Source organism: Gasterosteus aculeatus, chromosome 10 (assembly GCF_964276395.1).
Source record: "Gasterosteus aculeatus chromosome 10, fGasAcu3.hap1.1, whole genome shotgun sequence".
Lineage (NCBI taxonomy): Eukaryota > Metazoa > Chordata > Actinopteri > Perciformes > Gasterosteidae > Gasterosteus > Gasterosteus aculeatus.
In genome coordinates, this window is record NC_135697.1 from 18,088,498 (window position 1) to 18,104,234 (window position 15,737).

General features: G+C 49.8%; 1 protein-coding gene and 1 long non-coding RNA gene across 4 annotated transcripts; both read right to left on the reverse strand.

The window, feature by feature from the left end:
- Positions 1 to 40: 40 nt before the first annotated feature.
- LOC120826732 (E3 ubiquitin-protein ligase RING2-A) lies at positions 41 to 4,861 on the reverse strand. Of its 3 annotated transcripts, none has more exons than XM_040189244.2 (7): positions 4,389 to 4,861; positions 3,291 to 3,390; positions 2,811 to 2,971; positions 2,236 to 2,451; positions 1,672 to 1,995; positions 868 to 1,054; positions 41 to 731 (listed from the first exon to the last, which is right to left on the reverse strand). In XM_040189244.2, the coding sequence occupies exons 2-7, from the start codon at positions 3,366 to 3,368 to the stop codon at positions 579 to 581; spliced, it is 1,119 nt and encodes a 372-aa protein (XP_040045178.2). In that variant the 5' UTR covers positions 3,369 to 3,390; positions 4,389 to 4,861; the 3' UTR covers positions 41 to 578. The 3 variants fall into 3 exon arrangements, with proteins under 3 accessions (XP_040045178.2, XP_077937162.1, XP_077937163.1); XM_078081036.1 differs by having other exon boundaries at positions 4,000 to 4,646; XM_078081037.1 differs by lacking the exon at positions 4,389 to 4,861 and adding an exon at positions 4,085 to 4,309.
- A 1,535-nt stretch (positions 4,862 to 6,396) lies between these two features.
- Positions 6,397 to 14,487, reverse strand: LOC144383493 (uncharacterized). The gene is made up of 3 exons (XR_013450906.1): positions 14,372 to 14,487; positions 13,769 to 13,850; positions 6,397 to 13,629 (listed from the first exon to the last, which is right to left on the reverse strand). It is a non-coding gene; the product is annotated as an uncharacterized LOC144383493 (long non-coding RNA).
- Positions 14,488 to 15,737: the final 1,250 nt, after the last annotated feature.

Consider the following 15,737-nt stretch of genomic DNA (forward strand, 5'->3'; position numbering starts at 1 on the left):
TTGTTTAGAGAAAGGAAATAAACCATGAGCACACATCTCATTTCACACCAGATGGGTTTTTATTGTTTAACTACACAACAGAAGGAAAAGGGCAGCGTTTCCATAGAAACTGAGGTAAGCGACAACGTTTATGGCTGCAGGACATAAAGTGCAGACAGATGTGAGACTTATGGCTTATTGAAGCAGGACGTGGAAACGCTCCCATCCTACAGTAAAGCGCAGTGCATGCTGGGATCGGGTCCAGCCCACAGCACTACGTTACACGTGTGGGACCTCGAATAAAAGCGTGTTTAGAAAAGGTCCATGAAGAGACTAAAAAACAAAAGCTGGTGGTTTCGTATGAAACGATTCCATGCGTAAAAAACCAAACTATTTTAATCATGTTTCTGGCTGAAGCAGTTAGGAAATTAACATTTGTCAATTTGAAAATTCGTCCTTCTGGCAGCGGCACTAAAACACCGGGTTTCTATTTAAAGTGAAGCGAGGGAACGAGACTCAGACGTGGTCTTCGTGTTGAGGGGCTGGTATTGAATGTCTGTTCTTCCTTCAAAAATCGTCGTGTGGTTGAAGAGCGGCTCTCACCCCTCCCTCTGTGTGGGGGGGGACTTCTGGGGTGGAGGCGGCGGGGGTTGCTGCTGGTCCTTGGTGGCGGCGTAGAAGAGCTCCAGAGGCTTCCTCACCTTCCAGTACTTCTCGTTGACCAGCTCCAGGGTCAGAGAGCCGTTCAGCGTCTGGGGGGGTAGAACCAGAACCACGTTGCTTGTGTTCTCCAAAGAACTCTTTGTGGTCTGAAGGTCTGACAGAAGTCAAACGGCGCTCTGGTGTAAATATGAAATGAAGCTACTGTGTCGTCGTGCAGCCACTCACAGAGAACTGTCCTCCTCTGGTCATGATGTAGATGGTGTATTGTTTCTCACTGATGTTCCTCAGACCCTCTCCTGCTCCTCCTGCCTCCTCCGTCTCCCTGTCCGCCCGCCGGTCCTCCAGGGCGATGCGGAGAGCCAGGTACTTGGAGAGGTGGTCCACGGTGGCGTTGGCCGTCGTCTTCACGTACCTGAGAGAGAGAAATAAGATGTTTGACTCATTACAGAAGATGGTCTGTTCCAGGCTTCAGAAGAAGAGACCCAGCGTGTTCAAGTCTTCAAATACTGACTGCAGTAAGAAGCCCCTTAAACTGACACCTGGAAACCCCCTACCCTGATCACGTGATCATACTCTCATGACCACATGATAAAAACAAATAACATGATCCTGCTGTCAAATGTGGGGAAAATATGTTCCAATATCATCAACAGGATGATAGAAAAGGTTTGGGAACCGTTGATGGGTTCTACTGGAAGGACTGGTCACATGGTCCTCTCACTGGGTTCTACTGGAAGGACTGGTCACATGGTCCTCTCACTGGGTTCTACTGGAAGAACTGGTCACATGGTCCTCCGCAGAGTTTTACCTCATTATGTAATAAATAAGAAAAAGGATCCGCTGTGATTTCATGTGATCAGTGACACAATGACTCATGAGGTTCTACATGGAAACGTATAGAAATAAGAGTCAGAACCGGCCGGTCACATATGTTTCTGTGACGCACTTTGTGTGGAACCTGTTTGACCTTTGACCTGTGGCGCTTCAGCCCTGCCGTTGCCTCTGCCCCCCCCTCCCCCCCCGTCTCACCTGGTCTGGTTGTAGTCCTCAGCCTGGACCAGCTCCGGGTGCGGCCTGAACACCAGCTCGATCTCCGAGGCCGGCCTCTCCTTGTGGCGCCGCGGCGGCGGGTCGGGGGGGCTGCCGCTGTCCGCCTCGGGCCCGGAGCCCTCGTCCGACGCCCGCGGGCGCTTGCGGCTCGGCCCGGCCTCTGAGGGTGTCCGGCCCGGAGGCGGGGGGGCGTGCGAGGGGGCGGAGTCGTGAGACAGGTGGGAGCGGGCGTCGCCGTTGTCCTCCCCGCCGCTGAAGGTGGTGTTGTCGCTCTCCTGGGTGGGCTTCTTCACCCGGTGGTTCCTGCAGGGCGGAGGCGGGTCAGGCTGATGTCACATGGCTGATAACGACCTCTGACCCCGTGTGGTTATCAGCCATCTGACAGAAACACCCGAGAAGCCGCTTTCAGAACCACAACGACGATGAACCGACTTTACACAAATATTTTCCATCAACATCTGGAGCCTCCCAAAGCGGCCGCGTTGGTCCCGTCTGTAACCGTGACGATAGCACAAAGCCCCGCCCCCACCCCCCCCCCCGGACCTGTAGCGGGCCTGCTGCCGGAGCCCCTCCTCGATGCTGGAGCTCAGCGCCTCCTGGTTGTGCAGCCGGTTGAGGCGCTCCAGGACGCGGCGCTGGTGGGCCTCGTACTCGTCCCGGCTCGGGTAGATCTTGGAGATCAACGCGTCGAAGTTGGAGTCTCGGCGCAGCGAGCGGCGGGAGACCAGCTTCTTCCTGCAGGTGGGACACTCTTTGTTCCTGAGGGGGACGGAAACATTCTTATTCTTCTACTTTTTTCCCTCCATTTTCATACATCAGATTTTTCAGTTGTTTATTTTAAACCCGATTGTTGTTCTATCGTCCATTTACGATTATATTTGTACACTATTATTTCTTCTTATTCTTCTATTTCAATCTTTTAATAAATAATGCAACTTTTTTTTTGGGCCATATTTTAGACCGCTGGTAAAAACACATTTAAAAAAAGTATCTTCACAGCATTTAAAATAGAGCTTAAATGAAACCAAAGTGACGGACAGTCGATTGCAGAGACTAATGGAGCCTTTAAATCACCTGAAGAACTAAAGTATTTTATTGGGTCCACGTTAAGATCTCACCCGGAACGCAGCGCGGTGACGATGCAGTCGGAGCAGAAGCGGTGGAGACACTCTTTGGTCGTCATGGTGTTCTTCAGCATGTCCAGACAGATGGGACACATCAGCTCGCTGTGCAGAGAGCGGGGGGACACCGCCACCTCCGTCCCGTCCATGATGGCCTCCTGAGGACACACAGGTGTTTCGTCATGCCTGTGAGGACACGGTCTGTCTCACACGAGATGTTCACATCCTTCAAAGATGATGGACGATGGAAACAAGCGGACAACCAGAAGCTTCCGAGGAGCCGTTTGTTAAACACACCCGACAGGTGATTGGGGGAAGGATCCGTCAATCAAACTCTTGGCGGAGCCAGTCGTGAGAAACAACTTTGATCTTATTGTATCGTCTGCAGGAGCAGAATGAAATGAAACTAAGAGCAGTGATGAAGGCCTGTCAGACCTCTAAGGGACAGATCGATCAATAATACAGCAAAACGCTCACCTGAGGGCTCCTGTGGAGCTCATACAGACTCAGCTCCCAGGTCTTACTGGGAGTCTGGATGTTCAGCGGGGCCGCCATGACGACCGGTACCCACAATCCTCTGTGGGAGAGAACAGAAACATTAAAAACACTACGGTGGTTTTTAATTATACTAAAAATAAACGCATACTGTGTGTGTATTTTAAAGGAGGGTTTTTCAGGTAGAAGCTTCAGGTCTTATCACAGAATTCGGAGGATCAATCACAAATATAAATAGACTAATAAATCACCCTCTTCAACACTAATGGAAATTAACGTTGTACATGATTTTAACCTTTAGATGATGGCAATTTTACTTTCAGAATTGTAATACTTTGTAAGACAAATAATACAAGAGAACAGAACCGTAACTGTGCAACGTTAGAACGGAGGAAGGTCTCAGTTTAAAAAGGGACCTGATCTACAATATCTATAAGTTCCATCTATAATGACAGCGTTTCCTCATCAAAAGACCATTGAAGTGAAAATACAAAACACAAATATTACAACAAATGACAGTGACATTACTCATTATTAGATACTAATTAAAAGGGGGCGGCAGGGTGGCGTGGTGGTTATCACTGTGGCCTCACAGCAAGAAGGTGCTGGTTCCACGCCGCCCACAGGCCTTTCTGTGTGCAGTCTGCATGTTCTGCCTGGGTTCTCATGCTCTGGGGATCAGGTTGGTTACCTGTAGCTGTGTGAGTGTGGGTGGTTGTGTGTCTCTGTGGAGCCCTGTGATTGGCTGGTCAGTTCAGGATGAACCCGTCTATCACCTGAAGTCGGCTGGATGGAGTCCAGCCCCCCTGAGACCCCGTGTGCAGGTAAGAGGTTTGACGATGGATGGATGGAATAATTAAAAGAAGATGAGCGGGATACGTGAATCAGATGACGCGATACTATGACGTCAGAACAAAACGCACTGACGTCACGAGGAGACGCCATCGGACGGAATCGAATGACGGACTTCGTGAGGTTGTCTTCGCGCGCAGGGTTTGAGGTTGGAGATCAATACGTTCGCATTGCTCGATGGAGGAATCAAGTGGACTTTAGGAACAGGAGATCTGACCGGAAACTCACCTGACGTTTGAGTGACAGCCAGCTGACCCGAGGAGACCCCTCCCCCCCTGCGTGCGACAAACAGCCTCCCGAAAACCCCTCACTGACGCCCCCCAACGACGCACTGCGGGGCTCCGCCTCCCCCGCGGGCGGCCGACCGGGTCCTGCTTTCGACTGAGCCGCGACGCGAGAGAAAAGAAGACAAAAATACGGACGAACGAAGCATTTTTACGAGCCACAGCAGCTAGCTAGCGTTAGCTGCGGCCATCTTTTTTCTTCTTCTTCTGCTTCTTCTTCTGCGGGGTTTATGGCAGTTGGCAGTGATCTTTTTGGTGCATTAGCGCCACCTTCTGCACCGGAGTGTGGATCAGACGCTATACATTCCCATCTTTCTCCCAAAATACACCTCCCAATAAAGAAACCCAGCAGTTTGCCATCAGCCGTTTCCTGCTCAAGTCCACGGGCATTTCCTCTTCTACCTGCAGCTCCACTACACACATCCAGTTTACTGACATCAGCTTTTGCTGCCGATCCAAACGCTGTGCTTCCGTAGTCCGACACTGACCTGGTCAAAGCTACAGACATCATTTTCATGGATAAACAGCCCCACTCACACATCTCATCTCATTTATCACTTTTCTGCATTTGTCCACAACCTTTCTGATAAGAATATGAATATCAAAATCCATTCACAGAAACTGTCCCCACCCTTTTTTAATTCTTTATTTAGCTTTATCCTTCCGTATTGCATTTTCTGGTTAAAAAGACTTTGTGTTTTTTCCAGTGATTCTTCTTCTTCTTCTTGAACCCCTCAGTCAGCGAAGGTCAGCCAACACGATGCAGGGATGAGTGGACGGACGGACGGACTGTTGGGTCTGTGTCTGTCTTTTGTCTTTTTTCCCCTCCCCCTCCTGGTGGTCAGCTGCTCAAGGTGGGATCTTCTAGCAATTCCTGCCTCCTGCTCTTCTCCCCTCCAGCATCTTCCAGTCTTTTCCAGTTGGTCAGCTACTCTCGTGCTCCATTCTGTGTCCTGCTCCTCCGCCTTGTCCCGCTCTTCTCCCTGACTCGCCGGTTCCCGTCCGGAGCTCCAGCATCCAGCCGCCGCAGTCTCAACCTCCACGGACAACTTCTCTTCCTCAGCGTGTGTGTTGACATGTAAATAAGCGTCTGTGGTGAAGTGCAGGCCGCCTTGTGGAGAGCGATAGGCCTAAAGGTTAAAAGGTGAGACGTGTCCGGTCTCCGTTTGTGCGTCTGTGTGGGTGGAGGTCAAGGTGTGGCGTTTGTGTGTAGTTACTAAACAACATCAGCCTTAGCGATGACTTCGTTGAGCCCAGGTAATTGCCTTGGATGATCTTGTTGAAGATTACAATGTACCTCAGAAACACTGGGCGGGGCTTTTTAAATAGAGGCGCTTCCCTGTATTATCCTCCTCATCTGAGCAACATTTCCAACAATAGGTCCAATGAAGGGTGGAGAAAACACCTCATCTCTCGTGAGGGTTTCAGGGAGTGTCCTCCCACGTTTAATTCGTTTGCCATGGAATGATAATTGGAGTGAACGAATGATCGCCCTGCACCTCGCCTCGCTTTGTACCGGCTCAATCAACCGCGTGGCAGGAATGTGATGAGAACGTTGGCCGTAGGTCTGGAAACCTGTGATAGTTTCACAGGTGCATCTACAGACACGGGAGCTTGTTTCCTGTAATGGGCCGACATTCAGAAAGAGGCAGACTTCTGTTTGAGCGCTGTTATTATTACCGCTCTTAAAATGAAGTCTTTGCTGTCGGATCCAGTGGAAGCTTCCCGGTGCTGGTTTTACTGCAGCAGTCCTGTGTTCTGTTTCAATAAATGCGTCATAACTTTAATGAATAATACACCTTTAGTTTCTATCTGCAATATCTTCAATTTAGATAAAATCATCAAATCATCAAATCTCTTTCCACCTCTATCATCTCGTTTTAGCTCTTTATTGAAGCTAGATGATGTTTATATACTAATACTCCTAATATTAAAAAGAAACAAGCAAGTGATTCAGTTATGTTTTCTTTTATTGAGAAGGGACCATATTCTTTCATAAATTAGGTTTAGTAATTAACCAACAATCACAATAAACATATAGAATAAGCTATTTACATAATATTGTGCAATAATGTACTTCAACGAGAACTTCATCAAATGATAGACCTGATTGTGATATCTTAAGCACACATACATATGCGTGTCAGAAGTACAACACCGGGACCTTAAAGCGTCTACGTTTGACGTACGATCCAACTCAAACATGCCACAATAAATATAACAATAAATAAAGTTAACCCCTTTCCTCCTTCCTGATCAAATTTTGATCATGCAGGCAAATGATTGAAAAGTCATAATATGGGTGTACACGTGATTGATGGGAGAGTTAGTGATACATTTAAATATAAACCATTGAACTGAGTGCATATATCTGGATCTCGTCGCTGCCTATAGAAGGACGGCGGCCATGACGGCCACCGTGATGGAAAGAAGACTGAATCTGTTGTTGATCGCCGCTGCTGTCGTTGTTGTTGCTGCCGCCGCCATGGTTGTTCTTGTTGTCATGGGTGTTGTTGCTGCACCGGCCCCGTCTCCTGGTGCTCCTGTCGCATTCACACCCGTGGATGCCGCCGAGACTACTCTCGACGCTGCGTCTGCCGCGGCCGCCGCCATCTGCAAGGCCAGTGATGTCAGCGTGTCGGAGGTTGCACTCTGTCGCTCCAATGACGAGCTCAGGGACAGTTGCACCGTGTTCCCGGTTGCTGCCGCCATGACTGCCACTGACAGCGCATCCGCTATGGCCATGCGCTCTGCAGCTGTAGTGCTGTTGTCCGAAAGCAGCCCCCGCAGGTCCGCCTCCACCTCGGCTGTCTTCGCCGCCACTTCTTTGGCGGCGTTCAGTCCCACGGAATTAATCTCGTCCAGTGAGGTGGAACTCGCAGCCGTTGTGGCTGCCTGTGCCGCTGTTTCAGCCGCTGCCGCTGCTTTAACCGCTGCCGCTGCTACTTGCGCCGCTCGTAGTCCCGCTGACTCTGGCTTAGTTAGCGCTGCTGCTTGCATGGCTGCCAGCGACGCTGCGCGGGCTGCTTCAGCTGCGTTTCTTGCTTTAGCCGCGGCCTCTTCCGCTGATATTTGCCCCTTTGCGAGCAAAGAGGCGGCCTCGGCTGCCGCTTTTGAAGCGCTCGCTGCCCTCTCTGCGGCTGCTGCGGCTCCTGGTCCGGCAGCTGCTGCTGCTGCTGCTGCTGTTGCTGCGGACGCCGCAGCAGCTGCTGTTGAGCCTACCACCGCTGCCTCCTTTGCTCTAGCCATCCTCGCTGCAGCGGCCTCTGGGTTGGCTGCGTTTGGGTCTTTGCTTTGGAGTGCGCTTGCTGCATTTGCTGCTGCTGTTGCAGATTTAGCTGCCGCTTCTAGGGTTAATGTCGCTATGTCTGTGTTGTTCGCTGCTGCTGCTGCTGCTCCCGCTATAAGTGCTGTTGCGTCTGCTATGTCTGAAACCGTTTTTGCTACGGCTATCGCCGAAATTGTTTCCATTGGCAATGCAGCTATTTCTTCACTTGTGACGGCTTGTAAGGCTTTCAGTACTGCTGCTGCTGATGCGGACACTGCTTGTGCAGCTGCTTCAGTGGCTATACGTGCATCTGGTGATGTTAAAGCCGTAGAGGCTGCACCCGCTGCTTGTCTTGCCGCCAATGCTGCTTTTAGTGCTGCCTTGGCTATGTCTGATGACTCTGTGGACTGTGCTGCTGCAAGTGCCACTCTGTGAGCTGCCTCTCCTGCCACTTGTGCTGCTTTAACTGCAAATTCCGGCGCTAACGTAGCGTTTCTAGCTGCTTCTTGTGCAGCTAGTATTGCTATATCTAGTTCTGTTGAATTTGTTAATCCAGCAGCTGCTGCTGCTGAGGCGGCCAATGCTGTTGCTGCTGCTGCTGCAGATGTGGATGCTGACACTGCAGCTGCTGCCGCTGCAGAGATTTTCCCCGTTGGGGCTGCTGTAGTAGAAACGGGTGGTAATCCTGCTGGTCGTTCTTGACATGGGATTGAAGTGATGTCTTCACGTGGAAGTGCAGCTTGTGCAGCAGTTGCTGCTGATTGTGCGGATCTTGCTGCTGCCATAACTACTGCAGCAATGTCGTCTGTTACGGCTGGTCTAGTTGCTAATGATGCTATTTCTGCTGTTGCTTGTGCTATTTCTGCTGTTGCTAATGCTGCTGATATTGACATTGCTGCTGGCCCTTTGGCGGGTATTAATTTTGTTCCCAATATTTGTGCTGCATTGTTTGATTTTTCAGCCACTGTTTTTGTAGCTTGTGCAGCCTGTGCAATTGCTGTTAGATTACCTGAGGCTAGCATTGTCAATGCCTCAGCTGCTTCTTCAGCAGCCTCTGCTGCCATCAGTGATGCATTTGCAAGTCCTCCCAGGGCTTCTGCTGTTCTCGCTTCTTCTGCTGCTGCATTTGCTGCTTTTCTGGCAGTTGCAGCAGCAATTTTTGCAGCTAAATCTAAAAATTTCAGATTGTGTTTTCCTGCACCAGAAGCAACTGTGGCTGCATCCCTTGCAGCATCCACTGCGTTTTGTGCTAATGGAGATGAAGTTGCTCCAGCAGCAGTTGAAGTGGCTCCTGCTGCAGCCCCTGCTAGAGATGTTGCAGCTGCTACTGCAGAAAGTAATGCTGATGCTGTTTGTGTTGTGTCTGGCGCTGTTGGGTTTGGAGTTGTAGGATCTGGATTTGCTATTGCAGAAACAGCAGCTGCTGCAGCTGCCACCGCTGCTTGAGCCGCTTCCTGAGCAGACTCTGCTGCTTCTGTCGCCTTCTCGCCTGCGGTTTTATTAGATGTTGTGTTTGCAGCAACTGCTACTGCTTCTGCTGCTTTTTCTACCGCTAAAGCCGATTGTTTTGTTACTTCTGGGTTCTGTCCAGGTCTTTGGCCCGTAGCTGCTGCCAATGCTGCACGTAGGGCTGCTAGAGCTGTTGCTGCATCTGCGGCTGCTTGTGTTGCTTGTGCTTCAGCTGCTTTTGCCTGTGCTGGTGTCATTGCAGATGCAGCCATATCTGCGGCTGCTGCTGCTCCATTAGCTGCAGCTGTTGCATTTGCTGCTATCTCTAGAAGTTGTTTCGCCAATTCTGGTGTTGCTGTAAGAGTTGCCTGAAGTGCGGAGGTTGCTGCAGATATTGCTACTTTGGCTGCTTCTGTTGCGTTTCTTGCTGCTTCTGCTGCCTTTGTTGCTGATAGCGTTCCGTTTATTGCTGCTGAAGAGGCTGATGCTGCTTTTAGTGCAGCTGCAGCAGAAAGCTCTGCAGCTTGTGCTGCAGCTAATGCAGTGGGTCCAGTTGTTGCTGTTGCTGCAGATGCTGCAGTTGCTGCTGCAGCCGCTGCAATTGCTGCAGCTGTTGCTGCTGCGTTGGCACTTGCTATAACTGCTGCTGCTGGTGGTCCTGATGGTGTCGGGGTCACTACAGTTGTGGTATTTGGATTTTTTATTGCAGAAACAGCAGCTGCTGCAGCTGCCACTGCTGCTTGAGCCGCTTCCTGAGCAGACTCTGCTGCTTCTGTCGCCTTCTCGCCTGCGGTTTTATTAGATGTTGTGTTTGCAGCAACTGCTACTGCTTCTGCTGCTTTTTCTACCGCTAAAGCCGATTGTTTTGTTACTTCTGGGTTTTGTCCAGGTCTTTGGGGTGCAGCTGCTGCCAATGCTGCACGTAAGGCTGCTAGAGCTGTTGCTGCATCTGCGGCTGCTTGTGTTGCTTGTGCTTCAGCTGCTTTTGCCTGTGCTGGTGTCATTGCAGATGCAGCCATATCTGCGGCTGCTGCTGCTCCATTAGCTGCAGCTGTTGCATTTGCTGCTATCTCTAGAAGTTGTTTCGCCAATTCTGGTGTTGCTGTAAGAGTTGCCTGAAGTGCGGAGGTTGCTGCAGATATTGCTACTTTGGCTGCTTCTGTTGCGTTTCTTGCTGCTTCTGCTGCCTTTGTTGCTGATAGCGTTCCGTTTATTGCTGCTGAAGAGGCTGATGCTGCTTTTAGTGCAGCTGCAGCAGAAAGCTCTGCAGCTTGTGCTGCAGCTAATGCAGTGGGTCCAGTTGTTGCTGTTGCTGCAGATGCTGCAGTTGCTGCTGCAGCCGCTGCAATTGCTGCAGCTGTTGCTGCTGCGTTGGCACTTGCTATAACTGCTGCTGCTGGTGGTCCTGATGGTGTCGGGGTCACTACAGTTGTGGTATTTGGATTTTTTATTGCAGAAACAGCAGCTGCTGCAGCTGCCACTGCTGCTTGAGCCGCTTCCTGAGCAGACTCTGCTGCTTCTGTCGCCTTCTCGCCTGCGGTTTTATTAGATGTTGTGTTTGCAGCAACTGCTACTGCTTCTGCTGCTTTTTCTACCGCTAAAGCCGATTGTTTTGTTACTTCTGGGTTTTGTCCAGGTCTTTGGGGTGCAGCTGCTGCCAATGCTGCACGTAAGGCTGCTAGAGCTGTTGCTGCATCTGCGGCTGCTTGTGTTGCTTGTGCTTCAGCTGCTTTTGCCTGTGCTGGTGTCATTGCAGATGCAGCCATATCTGCGGCTGCTGCTGCTCCATTAGCTGCAGCTGTTGCATTTGCTGCTATCTCTAGAAGTTGTTTCGCCAATTCTGGTGTTGCTGTAAGATTTGCCTGAAGTGCGGAGGTTGCTGCAGATATTGCTACTTTGGCTGCTTCTGTTGCGTTTCTTGCTGCTTCTGCTGCCTTTGTTGCTGATAGCGTTCCGTTTATTGCTGCTGAAGAGGCTGATGCTGCTTTTAGTGCAGCTGCAGCAGAAAGCTCTGCAGCTTGTGCTGCAGCTAATGCAGCGGATCCAGTTGTTGCTGTTGCTGCAGATGCTGCAGTTGCTGCTGCAGCCGCTGCAATTGCTGCAGCTGTTGCTGCTGCGTTGGCACTTGCTATAACTGCTGCTGCTGGTGGTCCTGATGGTGTCGGGGTCACTACAGTTGTGGGATTTGGATTTTTTATTGCAGAAACAGCAGCTGCTGCAGCTGCCACTGCTGCTTGAGCCGCTTCCTGAGCAGACTCTGCTGCTTCTGTCGCCTTCTCGCCTGCGGTTTTATTAGATGTTGTGTTTGCAGCAACTGCTACTGCTTCTGCTGCTTTTTCTACCGCTAAAGCCGATTGTTTTGTTACTTCTGGGTTTTGTCCAGGTCTTTGGGGTGCAGCTGCTGCCAATGCTGCACGTAGGGCTGCTAGAGCTGTTGCTGCATCTGCGGCTGCTTGTGTTGCTTGTGCTTCAGCTGCTTTTGCCTGTGCTGGTGTCATTGCAGATGCAGCCATATCTGCGGCTGCTGCTGCTCCATTAGCTGCAGCTGTTGCATTTGCTGCTATCTCTAGAAGTTGTTTCGCCAATTCTGGTGTTGCTGTAAGATTTGCCTGAAGTGCGGAGGTTGCTGCAGATATTGCTACTTTGGCTGCTTCTGTTGCGTTTCTTGCTGCTTCTGCTGCCTTTGTTGCTGATAGCGTTCCGTTTATTGCTGCTGAAGAGGCTGATGCTGCTTTTAGTGCAGCTGCAGCAGAAAGCTCTGCAGCTTGTGCTGCAGCTAATGCAGTGGGTCCAGTTGTTGCTGTTGCTGCAGATGCTGCAGTTGCTGCTGCAGCCGCTGCAATTGCTGCAGCTGTTGCTGCTGCGTTGGCACTTGCTATAACTGCTGCTGCTGGTGGTCCTGATGGTGTCGGGGTCACTACAGTTGTGGGATTTGGATTTTTTATTGCAGAAACAGCAGCTGCTGCAGCTGCCACTGCTGCTTGAGCCGCTTCCTGAGCAGACTCTGCTGCTTCTGTCGCCTTCTCGCCTGCGGTTTTATTAGATGTTGTGTTTGCAGCAACTGCTACTGCTTCTGCTGCTTTTTCTACCGCTAAAGCCGATTGTTTTGTTACTTCTGGGTTTTGTCCAGGTCTTTGGGGTGCAGCTGCTGCCAATGCTGCACGTAGGGCTGCTAGAGCTGTTGCTGCATCTGCGGCTGCTTGTGTTGCTTGTGCTTCAGCTGCTTTTGCCTGTGCTGGTGTCATTGCAGATGCAGCCATATCTGCGGCTGCTGCTGCTCCATTAGCTGCAGCTGTTGCATTTGCTGCTATCTCTAGAAGTTGTTTCGCCAATTCTGGTGTTGCTGTAAGATTTGCCTGAAGTGCGGAGGTTGCTGCAGATATTGCTACTTTGGCTGCTTCTGTTGCGTTTCTTGCTGCTTCTGCTGCCTTTGTTGCTGATAGCGTTCCGTTTATTGCTGCTGAAGAGGCTGATGCTGCTTTTAGTGCAGCTGCAGCAGAAAGCTCTGCAGCTTGTGCTGCAGCTAATGCAGCGGATCCAGTTGTTGCTGTTGCTGCAGATGCTGCAGTTGCTGCTGCAGCCGCTGCAATTGCTGCAGCTGTTGCTGCTGCGTTGGCACTTGCTATAACTGCTGCTGCTGGTGGTCCTGATGGTGTCGGGGTCACTACAGTTGTGGGATTTGGATTTTTTATTGCAGAAACAGCAGCTGCTGCAGCTGCCACTGCTGCTTGAGCCGCTTCCTGAGCAGACTCTGCTGCTTCTGTCGCCTTCTCGCCTGCGGTTTTATTAGATGTTGTGTTTGCAGCAACTGCTACTGCTTCTGCTGCTTTTTCTACCGCTAAAGCCGATTGTTTTGTTACTTCTGGGTTTTGTCCAGGTCTTTGGGGTGCAGCTGCTGCCAATGCTGCACGTAGGGCTGCTAGAGCTGTTGCTGCATCTGCGGCTGCTTTGGTTGCTTGTGCTTCAGCTGCTTTTGCCTGTGCTGGTGTCATTGCAGATGCAGCCATATCTGCGGCTGCTGCTGCTCCATTAGCTGCAGCTGTTGCATTTGCTGCTATCTCTAGAAGTTGTTTCGCCAATTCTAGTGTTGCTGTAAGATTTGCCTGAAGTGCGGAGGTTGCTGCAGATATTGCTACTTTGGCTGCTTCTGTTGCGTTTCTTGCTGCTTCTGCTGCCTTTGTTGCTGATAGCGTTCCGTTTATTGCTGCTGAAGAGGCTGATGCTGCTTTTAGTGCAGCTGCAGCAGAAAGCTCTGCAGCTTGTGCTGCAGCTAATGCAGCGGATCCAGTTGTTGCTGTTGCTGCAGAGGCTGCAGTTGCTGCTGCAGCCGCTGCAATTGCTGCAGCTGTTGCTGCTGCGTTGGCACTTGCTATAACTGCTGCTGCTGGTGGTCCTGATGGTGTCACGGTCACATTTGTTGTGGGACAATTGTCTCTCAGCCTTCCCTCAGCCCCCATGTTGTTGGTTGCTGTTTCCAGATAAGAGATTTGTCAGAATTCAGTCCTAAACGTCATGTTTTGTTTTTGTATCAGATTCATACACTAATATATAAATAGAATGATTAAATATATATTTTACACTTATTGTATATTACTCCAATTACTTACCAACAAGTACAAGAACAACGATAAAGGTCTTGATGATCATTGTGATTTTATATTTTTTCCCTGTTTGGTACACCATCAACTTCTGAAAGGAAATCAAAACTTGTATTAACGACATTTTGTATTTATTTTTTTTGATAACCAAAAACATGCTTCCATGCATGAAATCCAGAAATCCTTTACAATTACTGCCAATTGTCTTTGACATTTGAGTCGTTAGATAACGATGTCAACATGTGACAGAAACAAGATACAAGTGAGTTGACTGGTGAACAAGTGGATTTATGGAAGGTTCAATGGTTCAAATGGTAAAGGCAGATAGTGGATTAGCGGGGACAGAACTTTACTCTGATAAACCATTCAGTCCAAGCCACAGGGACAAGGAAACAACGGGTAAGTGTGGACGTCTCTGAGTGTCCAAAACAGGACCCCAAAAAACTATGTCCGGTGAGGAAGAAACGTCTTTGGCATCCATAATCCCTCCGCTCACATCGAGGTGACAAATGGAGGTAATTGAAATAAGGAAAACAAAACAGCTAAATGAAATAAAAACATTGACTCGTATAAGACTGTTCTAGAAAAAAAGGTCTTTTGAAAGTCACTTACCAAGTCGTAGTCGGAGTCGAGTGAAACGATGCTTGGGATCTCTTCTCTGCTTGGGTCTGTCTCTGCACTCCGGCGGCTTCTATTAATACTACCTGAGGATTCACGTCACGCGTGTGACTAATTGATAATGATGCCTGTGATTATAGACTAGGAGACTTTCCCCTCCCAAATGGAGGTGGAGGTCACATTGTTTCTTTGTTCAGTGCAGAACAGCTAATTGATGCTTAGGTGCTCTGTCTATGTGGTGAATAGAGACGAGTAACTCGTCAGGTGACATCTCCCTTTAACATCGAGAGCAGTAATTAAGAATCAGCATTGTTCACTCGGCGTTAGTGATGATTGGAATGTTAGGGAACCTCTGAGAACAAATCACTGAATGACCCGTGTTGTGCTGTAAGCGTCACAATGTACCAATTGAAGAGTTAATAGACTGCTATTCAAAACAGCAGGCGCGGCCCACCCGAGGCCACATGTCCAATGGTCCAACAGTTCCTGGAAATTGTCTTTGGTCCCGTGTGTTGTTTTGTTCTCATTTTTATTAAATGTTCATTGTTTTGGGGGTCGTTTTGTCACCGTATTTTTCTTTATTGGCATCCTTCTATATAAAGAAATCAAACTCTACCCGGAAGACAAAAAAAGGTCTTTTTCCACAGCGTTTGTATCGTTGATATGAAAGCGTAAGAAGACAGAAGAAAGGTTGCGCCTGTAAACACCAAGCAGCCGACGATGCTGTTCCCACATTGTGACTCTGAGGGCACAGTGAATATTATGGAGGCTTCATTGCAAGCATGTGTCACATAATAGGAAACAATTCATTGGATAACTGTTGTTCAGTAGCCCATTTTCTTCTAAAGTCCCAAACAATATGAGCCGAATTGATTTCAACATTGGGTCAGATGGAAACAAGCGACAGGCGTGTTGGTGGAGTGCGTAGCGCTGCCGGTGGGAAGGAGCAACGGTTCAAACTGCGCCGGTCGTTGCACGCAGAGGACTTGAGAGGAGTTGAGAGGCCTTTAGTCATTCGACCGCTGGTTTGAATTCTAAAACCCACCGAACTACCGACCGAAAACGTCAAAGCTTCATGTGTTAATGCGGCATTCTCGGTTTTGACTCCTCTGGGGAAATTGTCCGTGTTCGTCACACTGGAACCCTGTCGGGTCACTTCCTGTGACATCAGAGCAACGTGGCGACGCCCCAAAAACCAAGAAGGCTTGAAAAGCAAAGGGGGGGACGTCACAGGGACAAACTCGGCTGTTTCTGACGCACCGCTTCGCCCAGCGACCACAGCCCACGGCCGCAGCGGGGACTGCAAGTTCTCCGTATCGGCCGCATTTTAGCGCAGTTCACACGTATGAACAAAATACGA